Source organism: Petromyzon marinus, chromosome 11 (genome assembly GCF_048934315.1).
Source record: "Petromyzon marinus isolate PM22_M1 ecotype Great Lakes invasive population chromosome 11, UKy_Petmar_22M1.pri1.0, whole genome shotgun sequence".
Taxonomy (NCBI): domain Eukaryota; kingdom Metazoa; phylum Chordata; class Hyperoartia; order Petromyzontiformes; family Petromyzontidae; genus Petromyzon; species Petromyzon marinus.
Window position 1 is genome coordinate 15131525 of NC_133677.1, and position 16819 is coordinate 15148343.

At 45.9% G+C, this 16819-nt stretch overlaps 1 protein-coding gene across 1 annotated transcript in view; it reads left to right on the forward strand.

Annotated features, from left to right (window-relative positions):
• Positions 1-4912, forward strand: part of LOC116941177 (uncharacterized) — a 40793-nt gene extending 35881 nt beyond the window's left edge. Inside the window, exon 3 of the mRNA XM_032951921.2 lies at positions 2943-4912. Coding sequence (XP_032807812.1) covers positions 2943-3670 — 728 coding nt within the window. The 3' untranslated portion in view covers positions 3671-4912. The remainder of the gene's footprint in view (positions 1-2942) is intronic.
• The last annotated feature ends 11907 nt before the right edge of the window (positions 4913-16819 follow it).

The following is a 16819-nucleotide window of genomic DNA, read 5'->3' on the forward strand; positions in this document are numbered from 1 at the left end:
GAATCATCATCGACTCTCCCATCAGGGCATGTACTCTGGCGGCCTTCCCTGTTTCAGTGTCAGGCCGCAAAAAATAAATCCGTCTCCCCAATGGCATCTCTATACAGCCCTGGTCAATTTGTATTTTAATTGGTAGCCGACTTAAATAAATAAATTCCCAATAAGCATACCGGGCCCGATACACATTTCTCCTATGCGGATTTCCATCTTTACTTTACTGACAATTCCCAAGCTACCACCATTTGCTACAACAAATTTACTATATACTGTTCGTATCAAACACGAGCGCGAAAATAATGGTGACTGATGCTCCTGTGTCCACCAACACTCTTAAGGAATTTCCCCCTATCGCTTCTTATTAACCAATGTCCCCATGGCCGCTGCTACAACTCATCTCGGAAGTTTATTCCATTTTGATATAGAAGTTGGCCAAATTTTCCCTGCTTGTGTCATCCTGGGTTGGCACGATCGAGTGGTGTGCAGGTGTAGTGCAGGACTTCGGAAACGATAATTGTGGAGGCACCTTCTTTTATTACACACATGATCTCGACTACACACACTCAGTACTCGCTAGCCTTAACACAACACGAGCCGTCAAGCATCGACAGCACTAAGTAAGATAGCTGACAGGCGAGAGCGATGACAGCGACGACGAGATGATTCGATTCCCACGAACGGCCTCGAGCTACGGCTCTCGGCTCCTTTTATTCTAGCAGTGTGGTCTCGCTCCGCCCTGACCACGCCTTCCTTCTTGAACCCACTAGCAGGTTTCAGGGGCTTCCCGATGGACCCCTCCATGACCCTTGCCCCAGTTCTTCCATTCTGCCGACACACCCGTGTATACTGTCGCTCACTGGCGTGTGTACTGTTTGTACACTGCAGTTGCCGCTTTTGGTCACCAGCCAACCTGGCTGACATACATTAATAAGGTGGCTAGCGCAGAGCAACCACAGCAGAATCGACAACGTGGTAACCAACACACCGCGAGGATGAGGGAAAAAAAAATCCCGTCGACCGACGAACACCGTCGCGACTCTCCATCGAACAGACGAGCAGCAGGAGGTCCCACTGAGCACAACTCAGCGCGTGGCGCACCAAAACCGTCAGGCGACAACAACATCATGTGACCCCTCCAGGCGCATATTACCCCCACAATCAATTCTGAATTTAATGCCCAGCACGGGGGGAAAACCCGTTTTCCAGAACGTAGAACACTTGGACTGGAACCTCGACGCCGGTCCCCCACCTTGGGTGGGGTCTTGCATTTCTTGGGGCTCTGGGGACTTGCACAAATGGGCAAAAGGGCGCAGCCCCTCCCTGGACTCAACAGAAGAGTTCGACCGGGCTCCAACCTTCGGTTCTGCGCACGAGGTGGCTTCGGGATAATTTCTGGGCTGCAGAGGCTCGGATCCTGTGGGTGGCACAACGCAATCTTTCTGAAGCACAGCTTCCGGGACCGGCTGCCCCGGCTCATCGGACACATCAGACACCAGCCGTATGGGACTTGCAGATGAGCTGTCTATTTGGAGATGAACATATGGCTTCAGACGCGACGGGTGTACAAACCAACGGCGATCCCCTGCCTGTATCTGTCTAAAATGGTGTCCGCCACTACTTCAACGGGGCCTTGCCATTGCCAATGTAATTTGGGAGACGTACCCAGTGGTACCTGTGGGCAATGCAACCAAGCCCTGTCCCCGATATTCCATGGAAGCACGTACGCATGCTGCCCCGCGCTCTTCTTGTTTGCAGCCTGCTTTTTATCAGAATTTATCCTAGTTGCTTCACGCGCTTTAAACAATCGTGCAAGCATGACCTGCATGGGCGCAGGCATGGCGGCCTTATTTTTCCCTGAAACCATGCCCAATTGAGCTTCCATGGGGGGTTTGTTCTCTCGCCTGTACATCAGATAGAATGGGGAAAATCCCGTCGAGGCGTATGGGGCCATCCTGTATGCTGTTAAGACCCCTGGGACGCGCAAATTCCAGTCCGTTTGCGCCTCATTAACCACCTGAGCAGGTGGCCGGATGAGAAATAGAACAGTGGCCGGATGTTTAGACATCCGGAATGGAGAGCACTGTCCAATTAAGGGCGGGGAGAGAGAATACAAAGGAGAGTGAGGCCACAAGTCGGGCGTGCTTGCCTGCGATGGAGTCTAAACAGTCAGTGACAACAACGGGGCTGACTGGAACCATCTACAGCCACGAAAATAAAGATTTAGCATCCTCCTGATGAACGTCTCCAAAAAGCTTCTTTGCACATACACAACCACATACACAACCACATGATGCACCCCCACATACTTATATTGTTGGGAAATACGCATGTGAACAAAACGAACCCGGCGGCCCAAACCGATCCTGGGCCTCACCTAGATCAACTCATCCTCAGATACCTGGTGCGGTGTTTAAACATTGTGACTAGGGAGACAAAGGCGGCCGGGTGTGATGCGGGCCACCCATCTCCTCTTGTGCCATGCCAGTCAAATCTGTGAAGGCTATATGGGGGGATCTTTATCTTTTGTTTGCAGGTGTGCGTGTGTGTGTGTGCGACTCACAATTCATCCACTCCACTGCAATTTGATGACTCGTAATGATTCATGGTTGGGATTTAAGAATCACTTATTCTGTCTTGTTCTATTCACCTCATGGTATCATTCTCTTCATAATTTACATACATTTCTGTAATCAAGTCAATTCATGCATCGCAATTATCCATATAACAAAGCGATTAATTTATACGCACCCAACTAGTGTGTGCACTTGTGCGGTTCTGTTCGTGAAATATTTAGATTTCTCATGGGAGTTATTTTTGGCCCGATTTTTATTTGCTTATATTTTGGTGACCCAGGTGACTCTTTCAATGACACTCATCCTGGCCTCCCGGGCTCCTCTCCTGGTTACACAAAGCATACTTGACCCACAACATGCTTTGTCTTTCAGGGGGCGGGAGGAATTTTCCATGGACAACATGCAAAGTGTGGCTGGAGTGCGAAAGAGGAGCCCCAGTAACCCTGGAGTACAACAAGCTCGGCTCCCGCATCTCCACGGGCAGCGCCACCTCCACCTCCCAGGAAGTGCGCCAGAGTCATGGCACTGTGGCCACCCGGGGACGTCCACGCGGGAGACGGTCTGCGGGCCCCACCGCTACCGGCACCAGAAAGATCCCCGCTCGTGGTGCCATGTCCACACAGCCTCCGAAGACGCCGCATGACGCCAGTGGCGCCGATCACTTGCGCCCCTCAGCCCCCCCAGTCGCTCACCTGCCCGGGCCCGTGGCTCCTCGGCGGGACGGCTCGACACATGCCCCGGCAAGGCTGGGGAGTGAACGCCGCGCTGGGGACGATTGCTGGGCGCGTCCTTCCGTCGTGCTGCCAACGGGCGCCGCTTTTCCCACAGCGTCCCCAGCGTCTCCGGATCCACGGCGCGGGGAGAATGCAGCGAGGCGCGCATGGTGGATGGAGGGAAAACGTGCATGTGCCCGGCACAACATTTTCTCGTTCCCGATGGTGAGCATCAAGTGCCTTGATGCCTCCGCAGCATGGCGCGGAGGGAGTGGCGCTGCTCTTGCCTGGCCACCGGCAGAACCGGCCACGGGCCCACAGCCTCCACGCAAGAGGCAGGGCCAGCACTCCCCTTCCAGGCAGTTCAAGAAAGGAAAATTAGAATGATTGTCAGGGATCGTGCATTGGTGTAGTTGTTTCTGCCATGGTGACTTGCCATTGCCAGGGTGGTTGTAGTCTGTGCACGATGCACTGACACATGACGGTATTCCGATTGCACAGTGAAAAGTACGCAATGCTAGAGGGTTAGAGGTCACCGGATTCAAAGCTTTAAAGCACAACGCCCCACAAGACTCACGTGACTTGCACGTTCCCGCACAGTACACCCAGCATCGATGCACATTGTGCTCGCTGTGCGCTCCGCACGTTCTCCTTGCGCCTTCTGGAAAAAAAGTGTTAGCTCGTAGGCCACCCCTCGGTGATGCACATTGCTGTGTTGGTATACAAAGCACGAAGGGCTTGGCACGAGGGTCAGCATTCTGGTTCGTGCCAACTGAACAGGGCAATATACACTTGCAGCTACACTGGGGAGGCAGCCAGTGGGGTTTGTCAAAACTGTCACCATTGTGTTCTGAAGCACTGAAGTTATTTGCTGTGTTATTTGTTGTGTTGCAGTAGCGTTGCTTTATATGTGTATTGTACAAAGAATGGGACTTTGGACCAGATGCAATGTGCTCAAATTCTGTAGACTCTGTGACACTGTGACTTATGAATCAATGCCCAAACCATAACTGGTGTGGAATTAGGTATTATTCGCCTTCATGGTGATTCATTACAGCGTGAAGTCTGTTGTAATATGAAAGGTGCACAGTTACCGCTTTTGAAATAACTTGTGAATATTTGAGTAAGTATTTAAAAAAGTATTTAATCAGTGCTTTTTTTGGCTGAAGTCTGCCTGCCATGCGGACGTGTGGGAGGGTGCACCGGACATTATCCGCGGTGAGAAATCGCCTGCTTGCCCACTCAACGTTTTTCTACTTATCCATGCTGGCCACCTGGCCCATAGTAACCTCACTACCACCATTGGTAAAAGTGTTCCACAGACCGGGCAGCTTTATATTCACCTAAAAGACAAATGGAGCTCTGCTCAGGTGAATAAGTTGCTCTAATGTTGATGCCCTTGCAGTGTTGGTGAAATGCACCGGAGCGCTCTCACCGGCAGTCTACCAGTAGCTTCCATATCACAACCCGATGTTTACATTCTGTGCAATTGCATTGGTTTTTTTATAAATTGTTTCAGTCTTTCACAATTAAAACACGCACTGATTAAACAAAACTTCACATTTTTGCAGATATTCACTACCTCTTTCATTGTGTTTTATATATTTTAATAAAGACATCTCACTGGTACAGATAAGTTTTATTGCTGTTGTTTGAACACCGTGCAGCTGTTGTCTGTGTGCCTTGTCCAGATATTAATATTGTGATGTTATTTGGTTCTTTCGGTAAAGTCACGTACATAGAAAAATAATAATGAAGTGAATGAAACTGAAAAAAATAATTTAAAAACCACGACTTTTCGATTGAAACAAGCGGTCATCATCAGGAAAAGAGGGGGTTAGCCTCTTAAGGCAAACTGTTTCTAAAGGTTTAAAATGGGTGTAGCCCAAGTGTCAGCAGCATGGACGGGACAGCTAATGTTATTGTAAGTAATGGGCAACGGCAGCATTGGTGGTGGGTTTAACACCAATTCAAGGGCTGCCAGGTATAGGCTTAAGTGCTTAACATGGGCGTAGCTCAGTTGTAGCAGCATCGGCGGGGCAGCTAATGTTAATTGTGTTGACGGTGGAGGTTGCTGCTAGAGGTGGTGGTAGTAGTGGGTAATGATGGTACACGTGGTGGGCTTCCACCAATAAAGGGCTACTGCTAGTGATGATGGAAGTAGTGGGCAGCAATGGTCCTGGTGGTGGGCTTCCACTAATTAAAGGGCTGCCAGGTCTAAAATGCAAATATAATAGCCAGTTATGACTTTAACTGGTTGCTAACGTCCTTCCAAGGATTGCTGAGTTTGTATCCATCTTAATAAATAATTAATAAATAATTAAAGCTTTACATTTCGATTTAAAGCTTTCGTGACTGCAAGGATTCATCTTCTTTGGTTCTTTCGGTAAAGTCACGTAGAATGAGAATAAAATAATAAATTGATAAAATAAAATAACACAATAAAATTATCACGACGTTTCGGCCACAACGCAAGCGGCCTTCATCAGGTGAAGGGACGAGACTGTCTGGAGGACCGCGCTGGAGCGAACAAAGCCACGCTCAGATCGCGACCTTTAAGCTGTGTGAGAAGAAACAAAGCGCCTTGACAAAGGAATTAGCATAGAATTTAGCATTTAAATAGCTGAGTGATTAGCTTGTGACTGGTCACAGAAATGGCTATGTTAAAGTTAAAGCATACACATTCACAGAGGCACCTAGTACAAATCAAACAGGATAATTTAGCATTGAAATAACTAAGCGAATTTAGCATTGAAATAACTGAGTGATTAGCTTGTGACTGGTCACAGAAATGGCTATGTTGAAGTCAAAGCCTACACATCTGAGCTATTCACAGTAACTGGGTATACACTACACTATATAATGAATACTATATAGTGAATCAATAAAAAAACTAAAATATAAATTACCTCAATGTTATCAATAAACTCTATATATACTCCAATCAGCTAAGCTACCAACAATAAGTCGTTATTTATCACAATGTTATATGGCGAAAAAATGGGTGGATTCTTACCCTCAACTTTAGCACCACGGATAGCTACGGGCCCCGTTCAGACGGACGAGTTCATCCATGGTCGGAACGGAGGAGGGGGAGAGAGACAGCTGCGAGGCGCTGTTTATTGATAACATTGAGGTAATTTTTATTTTAGTTTTTTATTGGTTCGCTATATAGTATTCATTATATAATGTAGTGTATACCCAATTACTGTGAATAGCTCAGATGTGTAGGCTTTGACTTCAACATAGCCATTTCTGTGACCAGTCACAAGCTAATCACTCAGTTATTTCAATGCTAAATTCTCCTAGTTATTTCAATGCTAAATTCTCCTGTTTGATTTGTACTAGGTGCCTCTGTGAATGTGTATGCTCTGACTTTAACATAGCTATTTCTGTGACCAATCACAAGCTAATCACTCAGCTATTTCAATGCTAAATTCTATGCTAATTCCTTTGTCAAGGGGTGCCTCTGTGGATGTGTATGCTTTAACTTTAACATAGCCATTTCTGTGACCAGTCACAAGCTAATCACTCAGCTATTTCAATGCTAAATTCTATGCTAATTCCTTTGTCAAGGCGCTTTGTTTCTTCTCACACAGCTTAAAGGTCGCGATCTGAGCGTGGCTTTGTTCGCTCCAGCGCGGTCCTCCAGACAGTCTCGTCCCTTCACCTGATGAAGGCCGCTTGTGTTATTGTGTTATTTTATTTTATAAATTTATTATTTTATTCTCATTCTACGTGACTTTACCGAAAGAACCAAAGAAAATTAAAGTTTTCGTGACTGCATAAAATTACTCATTGTTTTTTTCGGTAAAGTCACGTATGTAAAAATAAAAAAATAAGATTAAAATAAATCAATCACGACGTTTCGACCGCAACACAAGCGATCTTCATCAGGTGCAAAAAAAAAATCGACACCAACGCAACACATAGAGAGCGCCAAACTGCACGGAGGTAAATACAACAAGAAGATGAGAGACGAGAATTCAACAAACCTAAGAAAAAATGTACGTCATGCACAACCAGTCAGGCCAACAACACAGTTAGATACTTACCTGGCGGACCACGAATTTCAGAAGAGTGCTAAATTTCGTGTTCACCTCTGGGTTGGACATACCAGCATAGACAGAGTGAACAAATACGAGGTACGAGTCAGCAGAAATACATATACAGGGACACCAAGAGGCAAGGAAAGATGGACAGAGACGCAAGGAAAAAGAAAAAAGGGCCGGAGGGATGAACAGACAGAGGCCTTAAATACGAAGTGGAGGTGGGGAGGAGTAATTGTACCCATCTTCTCGGTTGAAATTGTGTATGTCTGTAAATATAGATGGCTTCATGAACGAATCTTTGTTCATAGCCAGTGGGTTTGCACAGTACCTTCGTCTTAGAGAAATCAATTTCGTGTGAGCCAGCCACATTAAAACAATGATCAGCAACGGCAGAAGTATGCCAGCGTGAAGTCTGTTGTAATATGGAAGGTGCACAGTTACCGCTTTCGAAATAACTTGTGAATATTTGAGCAAGTATTTAAGAAAGTATTTCATCAGTGCTTTTTTTGGCTGAAGTCTGCCTGCCATGCGGACGTGTGGGAGGGTGCACCGGACAATATCCGCGGTGAGAAATCGTTTGCTTGCCCAATCAATGTAAGATTGCAGAGCAGGGGTAACCAAAAAGATTGCCACAATCATGAACAAACACAAGATCCAGGTCCAATTTAACACAGTACATAAAATTCGTGATTTGATCACAGCTGTGAAGGACAAGATCCCTGTCATGCAATATCCCGGCGTCTACAAACTAAGCTGTATCTGCGGCAGCAGTTACATTGGGGAAACGAAGCGACATGTCTCGGACTGTGTTCGTGAACATAAGGCAGATTTGAAACACGGTAGGACCAATACTTCTGCCGCAGGAATATCTGCGCTTTTTCATCATTAGACCTCCTTTGCCAGTACCAAAATATAATATGTTTTTCCCCTTTTTTCTGGTTCATCAAGTACTGCATAATGATGTACCCCCCCTGGTGAGACATTGCTTAACCAACACATACTTCACCTGGAATGGAACTTTCTACAAACAAACTGAGGGCACCCCAATGGGCTCCCCCCTATCTCCGGTTGTAGCCAACGTATTCATGGAAAAATTGGAAACTGACGCCATCCAGACTGCCACTCTACGCCCGACCTTATGGAAGAGGTACGTGGATGACACCTTTGTCATCTGGCCACATGGCCAGCCTGCTCTAGACCAATTCCGCGACCGCATCAATTCCATACACCCAGCCATCAGATTTACCATGGAGGTCGAAAAAGATGGCAAACTACCCTTTTTGGATGTCTTAATTAAAAGGAGACATGATGGTTCAATGAGCCACTCTGTCTACAGGAAAGCTACCCATACAGATGCTTACTTGAAACCGGATTCCCACCACCATCCATCCCAGAAGAACTCCCTCATCAAGACTCTATACCATAGAGCCCAATGCATTTACGACCAGGAACACATTACCAGTGAACTCAAGCACGTACACCAGGCTCTCAGGGCTAATGGTTACTCCGACTACACAATCCGCAAAGCCATCACTCCAGTCATGAAGAAGGATCCTCTTGTGGAGCCACTCAAAACCATCACCTTACCCTACATTGCAGGGGTCACTAAAAAGATCTCCAGGTCCGATTCAACACAGTACATAAAATCCGTGATCTAGTTCCATCTGTAAAAGATGCTGTTCCAGACATACAGTACCCGGGCGTTTACAAACTAAAGTGCCTCTGTGGTAGAGATTCGTTCATGAGGCCATTCACATATACAAGCACAGAGACAATTTCAACCGAGAAGATGGATTCTGGCTTAGTAACCATTGGAAAGATGTTTTAAACCATTTCCGTTCTTAATTAATTGTATTTTACGATGACCTTCAGACCGCAGCTCTTTCGCTGGCATTGACTCTTAATACCTCTCACACCACGGTTAATGGTATGGTTTACAACATGGAGTATAACAGCGCCTCGGAGCTGTCTCTCTCCCCCTCCTCTGTTCCGAGTTATTTCAATGTTAAATTCTCCTAGTTATTTCAATGCTAAATTCTCCTGTTTGATTTGTACTAGGTGCCTCTGTGAATGTGTATGCTCTGACTTTAACATAGCTATTTCTGTGACCAGTCACAAGCTAATCACTCAGCTATTTCAATGCTAAATGCTATGCTAATTCCTTTGTCAAGGGGTGTCTCTGTGGATGTGTATGCTTTAACTTTAACATAGCCATTTCTGTGACCAGTCACAAGCTAATCACTCAGCTATTTCAATGCAAAATTCTATGCTAATTCCTTTGTCAAGGCGCTTTGTTTCTTCTCACACAGCTTAACGGTCGCGATCCTCCAGACAGTCTCGTCCCTTCACCTGATGAAGGCCGCTTGTGTTGTGGCCGAAACGTCGTGAGAATTTTATCGTGTTATTTTATCAATTTCTTATTTTATTCTCATTCTACGTGACTTCACCGAAAGAACCAAAGAAGAAAACTGAAACCTTTTTACAAGGATTCATGTCTGCATTAACCACAATACCTGCAGGATTCATGTCTGCATTAACCACAATACCTGCAGGTATTGTGGTTAATGCAGACATGAATCCTTGAAAAAGGTTTCAGTTTTGTTGCCAGAAAAAATTGGAAAACCCCTATTCTTATATCTGCGCTTTGTGAGAAGGAAAAGTTCAAAAGGCCAACAGCTGACCCAAGGAAGCAAAAGGCGGGAAAATATCGGATATAAGGAGGAAGCCAAACCACACAAACCACACCTGCTCCAGGCAGACTCCGGGACTTGCCCTCGTGACTAGCAATAGTCGGGAGCTCTACACTGACAGACTCTATGCATCGCGGGAAGGTCTTTTCCAACGTGTCATTGGGGGAGTCGCTTGCAAAGCTCAGGCTTGCACTTGCGGCATTGCGAAACAATACGTGGGGTGCGAGAACTCTAAACAAGACTGCCCTCCAGTAGCTCGCTCGCTTGATATTGCCTTCACACGACCATTTTACATTTAATCACATACGGTTAATCACATTACACTTACACTCAATTAACATTCATTAGACACATTTCATTATTTTAATAATTGTTGCCCAATTTGCATAATTTAATACTTTTTCAGATTTTTTCACAACACAGGACACAACATTGTCTGAGAGTGTTTCGGAGCCCACCTATGCTGAGATGGGTCGTCCGCGAAGTCACAGCCATGTAACTCCTGATTGCTATTCCTTGTGGAATAAGCGTGAGCATTAGGCCTGGCATATGCTGTTTACAACTTTATCGTGACTCCAACGTCAATCAACTCCCACCCACAGCACCTCATTGTTTTTTTCCCGTGGGAGGAGAGGGTCCACTGTTGGGTCTCGGGGCATCTGCGTTTTACATCTATAAGTGGCAACGCCATGTCTTGCGAGTTCACCTCCAGCTAACCTTCTGAGTGTTAAGTCATCGAGGAAGGCAGGATCCATAAGGCCTGGTTTTGGGACATGTACAGAACAAATCATAAGAAATAATTCTGAGAGTTGAGGCCAAAATTCCCATTTAAACTGCACCGTGGAGCACACAAGTCATTATTTTGCTCTCGCAAAGCTCTGGACAAGACACCTCGTTAAACCGACTTGGCTCTTGTTATCTTGCACTGCTCTCAGAGCTATGCAGATTTCCAGCTGAGACACCTCCTATGCCAATAATGAATTGCATTGGACACACGCAGCTTATTGCGATTTAAAGGCGTAGCTTCCGTTATCACACTTTTAATTTGAAGTCATCCTTGGAATTAAATTGTAAAGAAAAATTTTTTGCAGCAAATTTGGACTTTAGCGGATTATAGGAGTTTTAAGCCACTCGAGGAACTATGGAACACCGGAAAATCCTGCAGACTTTGGGGTGTCCCCCCTTCCCTGCGGATTTATGGGAGTTGACACGAACCACGGGGGTGGGGGGCACCAGACAGTTTTGGGTTTGCAAAAAATGTGGAGTCTGTAATAGGTCAGTGTTACAGTCTGAAGAGACGTTGCTATGTTAGCATGAATTATAGACAAGCGACCGAATGGAGCAAATACGCAGGATAGACAAGAGACCGTGGGAGACATTAAAGCTACAGGACAAAGCGAAAGTGCTAGTACAGCAGTGGAGTATGAAGACATCACTATCGAGAGAACCGGTATACTACAGGGCGAGAGAGAATAACGAGGCTCGAAGGAGAGTCGTGTAAAAGCTGGAGTTTCACTCCGCAGATGGCCATTAAACATTCACTGTTCAGAGTGCACGCAGTCGTTTTAAAGGTTTGTGGCAGAACACCGTTACTCTGTTGTCATTACACATCCACTATGATATTAAACTATTACAATACATTGTGGATTTCTGACGAAATGCGGCTGCACATAAACACGAGGCGAGCCATTCGCTTGGCACGGTAACCCCAGACACGAGGAGGGCCCAGACTCCTGTTCTCGGTCCGGCGCGTGTTTGTTTACAACGAACTTACTCGTCAAGCATGGCCAGGGTCTCCCTGCTCATGCTGCCACTACGGCCCGTGGTGCCCGCCTCCTTCTCCTCCTGGCCTCACTGTCCCTGTTTGTTTTTCCCCGTGGGAGGAGAGGTCACTGTTGGGTCTCGGGGCATCTGTGTTTTATACATCTATAAGTGGCAATTCCATGTCTTGCGAGTTCACCGCCGGCTAACCTTCTGAGTGTTAAGTCATCGAGGAAGGCAGGATCCATAAGGCCTGGTTTTGGGACAAGTATAGAACAAAGCTTAAGAAATAATTCTGTGAGTTGAGGCCAAAATTCCCATTTAAACTGCACCGTGGAGCACACAAGTCATTATTTTGCTCTCGCAAAGCTCTGGACAAGACACCTCGTTAAACCGACTTGGCTCTTGTTATCTTGCACTGCTCTCAGAGCTTCTATGCAGATCTCGAGCTGAGACACCTCCTATGCCAATAATTAATTTCATTGGACACACGCAGCTCTTTGCGATTTATAGGCGTTGCTTCCGTTATCACACTTTTAACCTGAAGTCATCTATGGAATCAAATTGTAAAGATTACGTTTTTTTACAGCAAATTTGGACTTTAGCAGATTATAGGAGTTTTAAGCCACTCTCGGAACAGAAAAAAATATATATATGGAACACCGGAAAATCCTGCAGACTTTGGGGTGTCCCCCCTTCCCTGCGGATTTATGGGAGATGACACGAACCACGGGGGTGGGGGGCACCAGACAGTTTTGGGTTTGCAAAAAATGTGGAGTCTGTAATAGGTCAGTGTTACAGTCTGAAGAGACGTTGCTATGTTAGCATGAATTATAGACAAGCGACCGAATGGAGCAAATACGCAGGATAGACAAGAGACCGTGGGAGACATTAAAGCTACAGGACAAAGCGAAAGTGCTAGTACAGCAGTGGAGTATGAAGACATCACTATCGAGAGAACCGGTATACTACAGGGCGAGAGAGAATAACGAGGCTCGAAGGAGAGTCGTGTAAAAGCTGGAGTTTCACTCCGCAGATGGCCATTAAACATTCACTGTTCAGAGTGCACGCAGTCGTTTTAAAGGTTTGTGGCAGAACACCGTTACTCTGTTGTCATTACACATCCACTATGATATTAAACTATTACAATACATTGTGGATTTCTGACGAAATGCGGCTGCACATAAACACGAGGCGAGCCATTCGCTTGGCACGGTAACCCCAGACACGAGGAGGGCCCAGACTCCTGTTCTTGGTCCGGCGCGTGTTTGTTTACAACGAACTTACTCGTCAAGCATGGCCAGGGTCTCCCTGCTCATGCTGCCACTACGGCCCGTGGTGCCCGCCTCCTTCTCCTCCTGGCCTCACTGTCCCTGTTTGTTTTTCCCCGTGGGAGGAGAGGTCACTGTTGGGTCTCGGGGCATCTGTGTTTTATACATCTATAAGTGGCAATTCCATGTCTTGCGAGTTCACCGCCGGCTAACCTTCTGAGTGTTAAGTCATCGAGGAAGGCAGGATCCATAAGGCCTGGTTTTGGGACAAGTACAGAACAAAGCTTAAGAAATAATTCTGTGAGTTGAGGCCAAAATTCCCATTTAAACTGCACCGTGGAGCACACAAGTCATTATTTTGCTCTCGCAAAGCTCTGGACAAGACACCTCGTTAAACCGACTTGGCTCTTGTTATCTTGCACTGCTCTCAGAGCTTCTATGCAGATCTCGAGCTGAGACACCTCCTATGCCAATAATTAATTTCATTGGACACACGCAGCTCTTTGCGATTTATAGGCGTTGCTTCCGTTATCACACTTTTAACCTGAAGTCATCTATGGAATCAAATTGTAAAGATTACGTTTTTTTACAGCAAATTTGGACTTTAGCGGATTATAGGAGTTTTAAGCCACTCTCGGAACAGAAAAAAATATATATATGGAACACCGGAAAATCCTGCAGACTTTGGGGTGTCCCCCCTTCCCTGCGGATTTATGGGAGATGACACGAACCACGGGGGTGGGGGGCACCAGACAGTTTTGGGTTTGCAAAAAATGTGGAGTCTGTAATAGGTCAGTGTTACAGTCTGAAGAGACGTTGCTATGTTAGCATGAATTATAGACAAGCGACCGAATGGAGCAAATACGCAGGATAGACAAGAGACCGTGGGAGACATTAAAGCTACAGGACAAAGCGAAAGTGCTAGTACAGCAGTGGAGTATGAAGACATCACTATCGAGAGAACCGGTATACTACAGGGCGAGAGAGAATAACGAGGCTCGAAGGAGAGTCGTGTAAAAGCTGGAGTTTCACTCCGCAGATGGCCATTAAACATTCACTGTTCAGAGTGCACGCAGTCGTTTTAAAGGTTTGTGGCAGAACACCGTTACTCTGTTGTCATTACACATCCACTATGATATTAAACTATTACAATACATTCTGGATTTCTGACGAAATGCGGCTGCACATAAACACGAGGCGAGCCATTCGCTTGGCACGGTAACCCCAGACACGAGGAGGGCCCAGACTCCTGTTCTCGGTCCGGCGCGTGTTTGTTTACAACGAACTTACTCGTCAAGCATGGCCAGGGTCTCCCTGCTCATGCTGCCACTACGGCCCGTGGTGCCCGCCTCCTTCTCCTCCTGGCCTCACTGTCCCTGTTTGTTTTTCCCCGTGGGAGGAGAGGTCACTGTTGGGTCTCGGGGCATCTGTGTTTTATACATCTATAAGTGGCAATTCCATGTCTTGCGAGTTCACCGCCGGCTAACCTTCTGAGTGTTAAGTCATCGAGGAAGGCAGGATCCATAAGGCCTGGTTTTGGGACAAGTACAGAACAAAGCTTAAGAAATAATTCTGTGAGTTGAGGCCAAAATTCCCATTTAAACTGCACCGTGGAGCACACAAGTCATTATTTTGCTCTCGCAAAGCTCTGGACAAGACACCTCGTTAAACCGACTTGGCTCTTGTTATCTTGCACTGCTCTCAGAGCTTCTATGCAGATCTCGAGCTGAGACACCTCCTATGCCAATAATTAATTTCATTGGACACACGCAGCTCTTTGCGATTTATAGGCGTTGCTTCCGTTATCACACTTTTAACCTGAAGTCATCTATGGAATCAAATTGTAAAGATTACGTTTTTTTACAGCAAATTTGGACTTTAGCGGATTATAGGAGTTTTAAGCCACTCTCGGAACAGAAAAAAATATATATATGGAACACCGGAAAATCCTGCAGACTTTGGGGTGTCCCCCCTTCCCTGCGGATTTATGGGAGTTGACACGAACCACGGGGGTGGGGGGCACCAGACAGTTTTGGGTTTGCAAAAAATGTGGAGTCTGTAATAGGTCAGTGTTACAGTCTGAAGAGACGTCGCTATGTTAGCATGAATTATAGACAAGCGACCGAATGGAGCAAATACGTAGGATAGACAAGAGACCGTGGGAGACATTAAAGCTGCAGGACAAAGCGAAAGTGCTAGTACAGCAGTGGAGTATGAAGACATCACTATCGAGAGAACTGGTATACTACAGGGCGAGAGAGAATAACGAGACTCGAAGGAGAGTCGTAAAAGCAATATTTAAAAAAAAACTTTTTTTTTTAAACACGCTTTAATGAAATGTACCGTACTAGTAATGGAAGAACTCCACGACTCCAGGAAGTGGCCCCGAAGCTTGCCATAACGTAAGAGACCGTGGTCATTTACAGCCAACGTCAGTTTACCGTGGACAATTAGACCGAAGCCTAAACAGAACACATAAAAAAAATTAAGATTTAAAATGTTTATTTTTATTTTTTGTATGATAGAATATAGTATTGTCATCAGTAAGACATAAGTATGCGAAGTTTGTAATCGATGCCACATTGGGAAGTGGGTTAAAATTGAGTTACAAGATTTGAGGATAAGCCAACAACAGTGAGTTAATAGAAAGTGTGTAAAAAAATATCGAGTTTCACTCCACAGATGGCCATAAAACATTCACTGTTCAGAGTGAACGCAGAAGTTTTTAAAGGTTTGTGGCAGAACACCGTTATTCAGTTGTCATTCCACATCCACTATGATATTAAACAATTACAATACATTGTGTATTTCTGACGAAATGCAGCTGCACATAAACACGAGCCATTCGCTTGGCACGGTAACCCCAGACACGAGGAGGGCCCAGACTCCTGTTCTCACTCACCGTCCCCGTTTGTTTTTCCCCGTAGGAGGAGAGGTCACTGGCATCTGTGTTTTATACATCTACTAGCTTTACTACCCGGCTTCGCCCGGGACTTGGATTCAACACGCCCGGCCGCCTTTGTCTCCCCCGTGGCGATGTTCACACACCACACCAGTTACTCGTTTGAGGCTGAGTAGACCTAGGGGAGGCCCAGAAGCAATTGAAATAATCGTCACTGGTGGTGGCCGTGAGCGGGAGCGGGAATCGAACTCGGGTCGCCGGGTTCGTAGCGCGGAGTAGCGAATCGCTACGCAGTCCCCCCCCCACAGACAGGATAAAGACAAAGATCCCCCGTGTAGCCTGTAGGGGGCAAGTGCTGTTAGCGAGCACCTATGAAGGCCGGCACGGCACACGAGGGGGTGGGTGACAGTTCATAGTTCATTTATTTGGTATAGCCCTGTGAGCCATTCGGCTCTTGAATCGGGTGCAACCGCAACAAACAAAAAACATGAACAAGAAAACATCTTAAAGTGATAATGTGACTGTGCAAACAGAAAATACAGGAAAAAAATATCAAAATATTCCTGAAATAGCACCGTACACCAACGCTGTGTGCAAAAATCCCAGTGGGATGCAAGTTAAATAACAACAACAACCACAAGACAACTAAGATTAAGGCCATCAGTCTAACTCCGTACTACAATAAACAAAAACATGGCCAAAACAAAAAAAAACTTTTCGAAATCACCAAAATAAAAGCCATGAATGCAATGTAACAATGATCATAGGGACTGTGACCGAATTTTTAACAATAAACTACATAAATAAATTATAACACCAAAATCTAGAGCCATATTTTATGCCACTGAATAGCAGTGGCA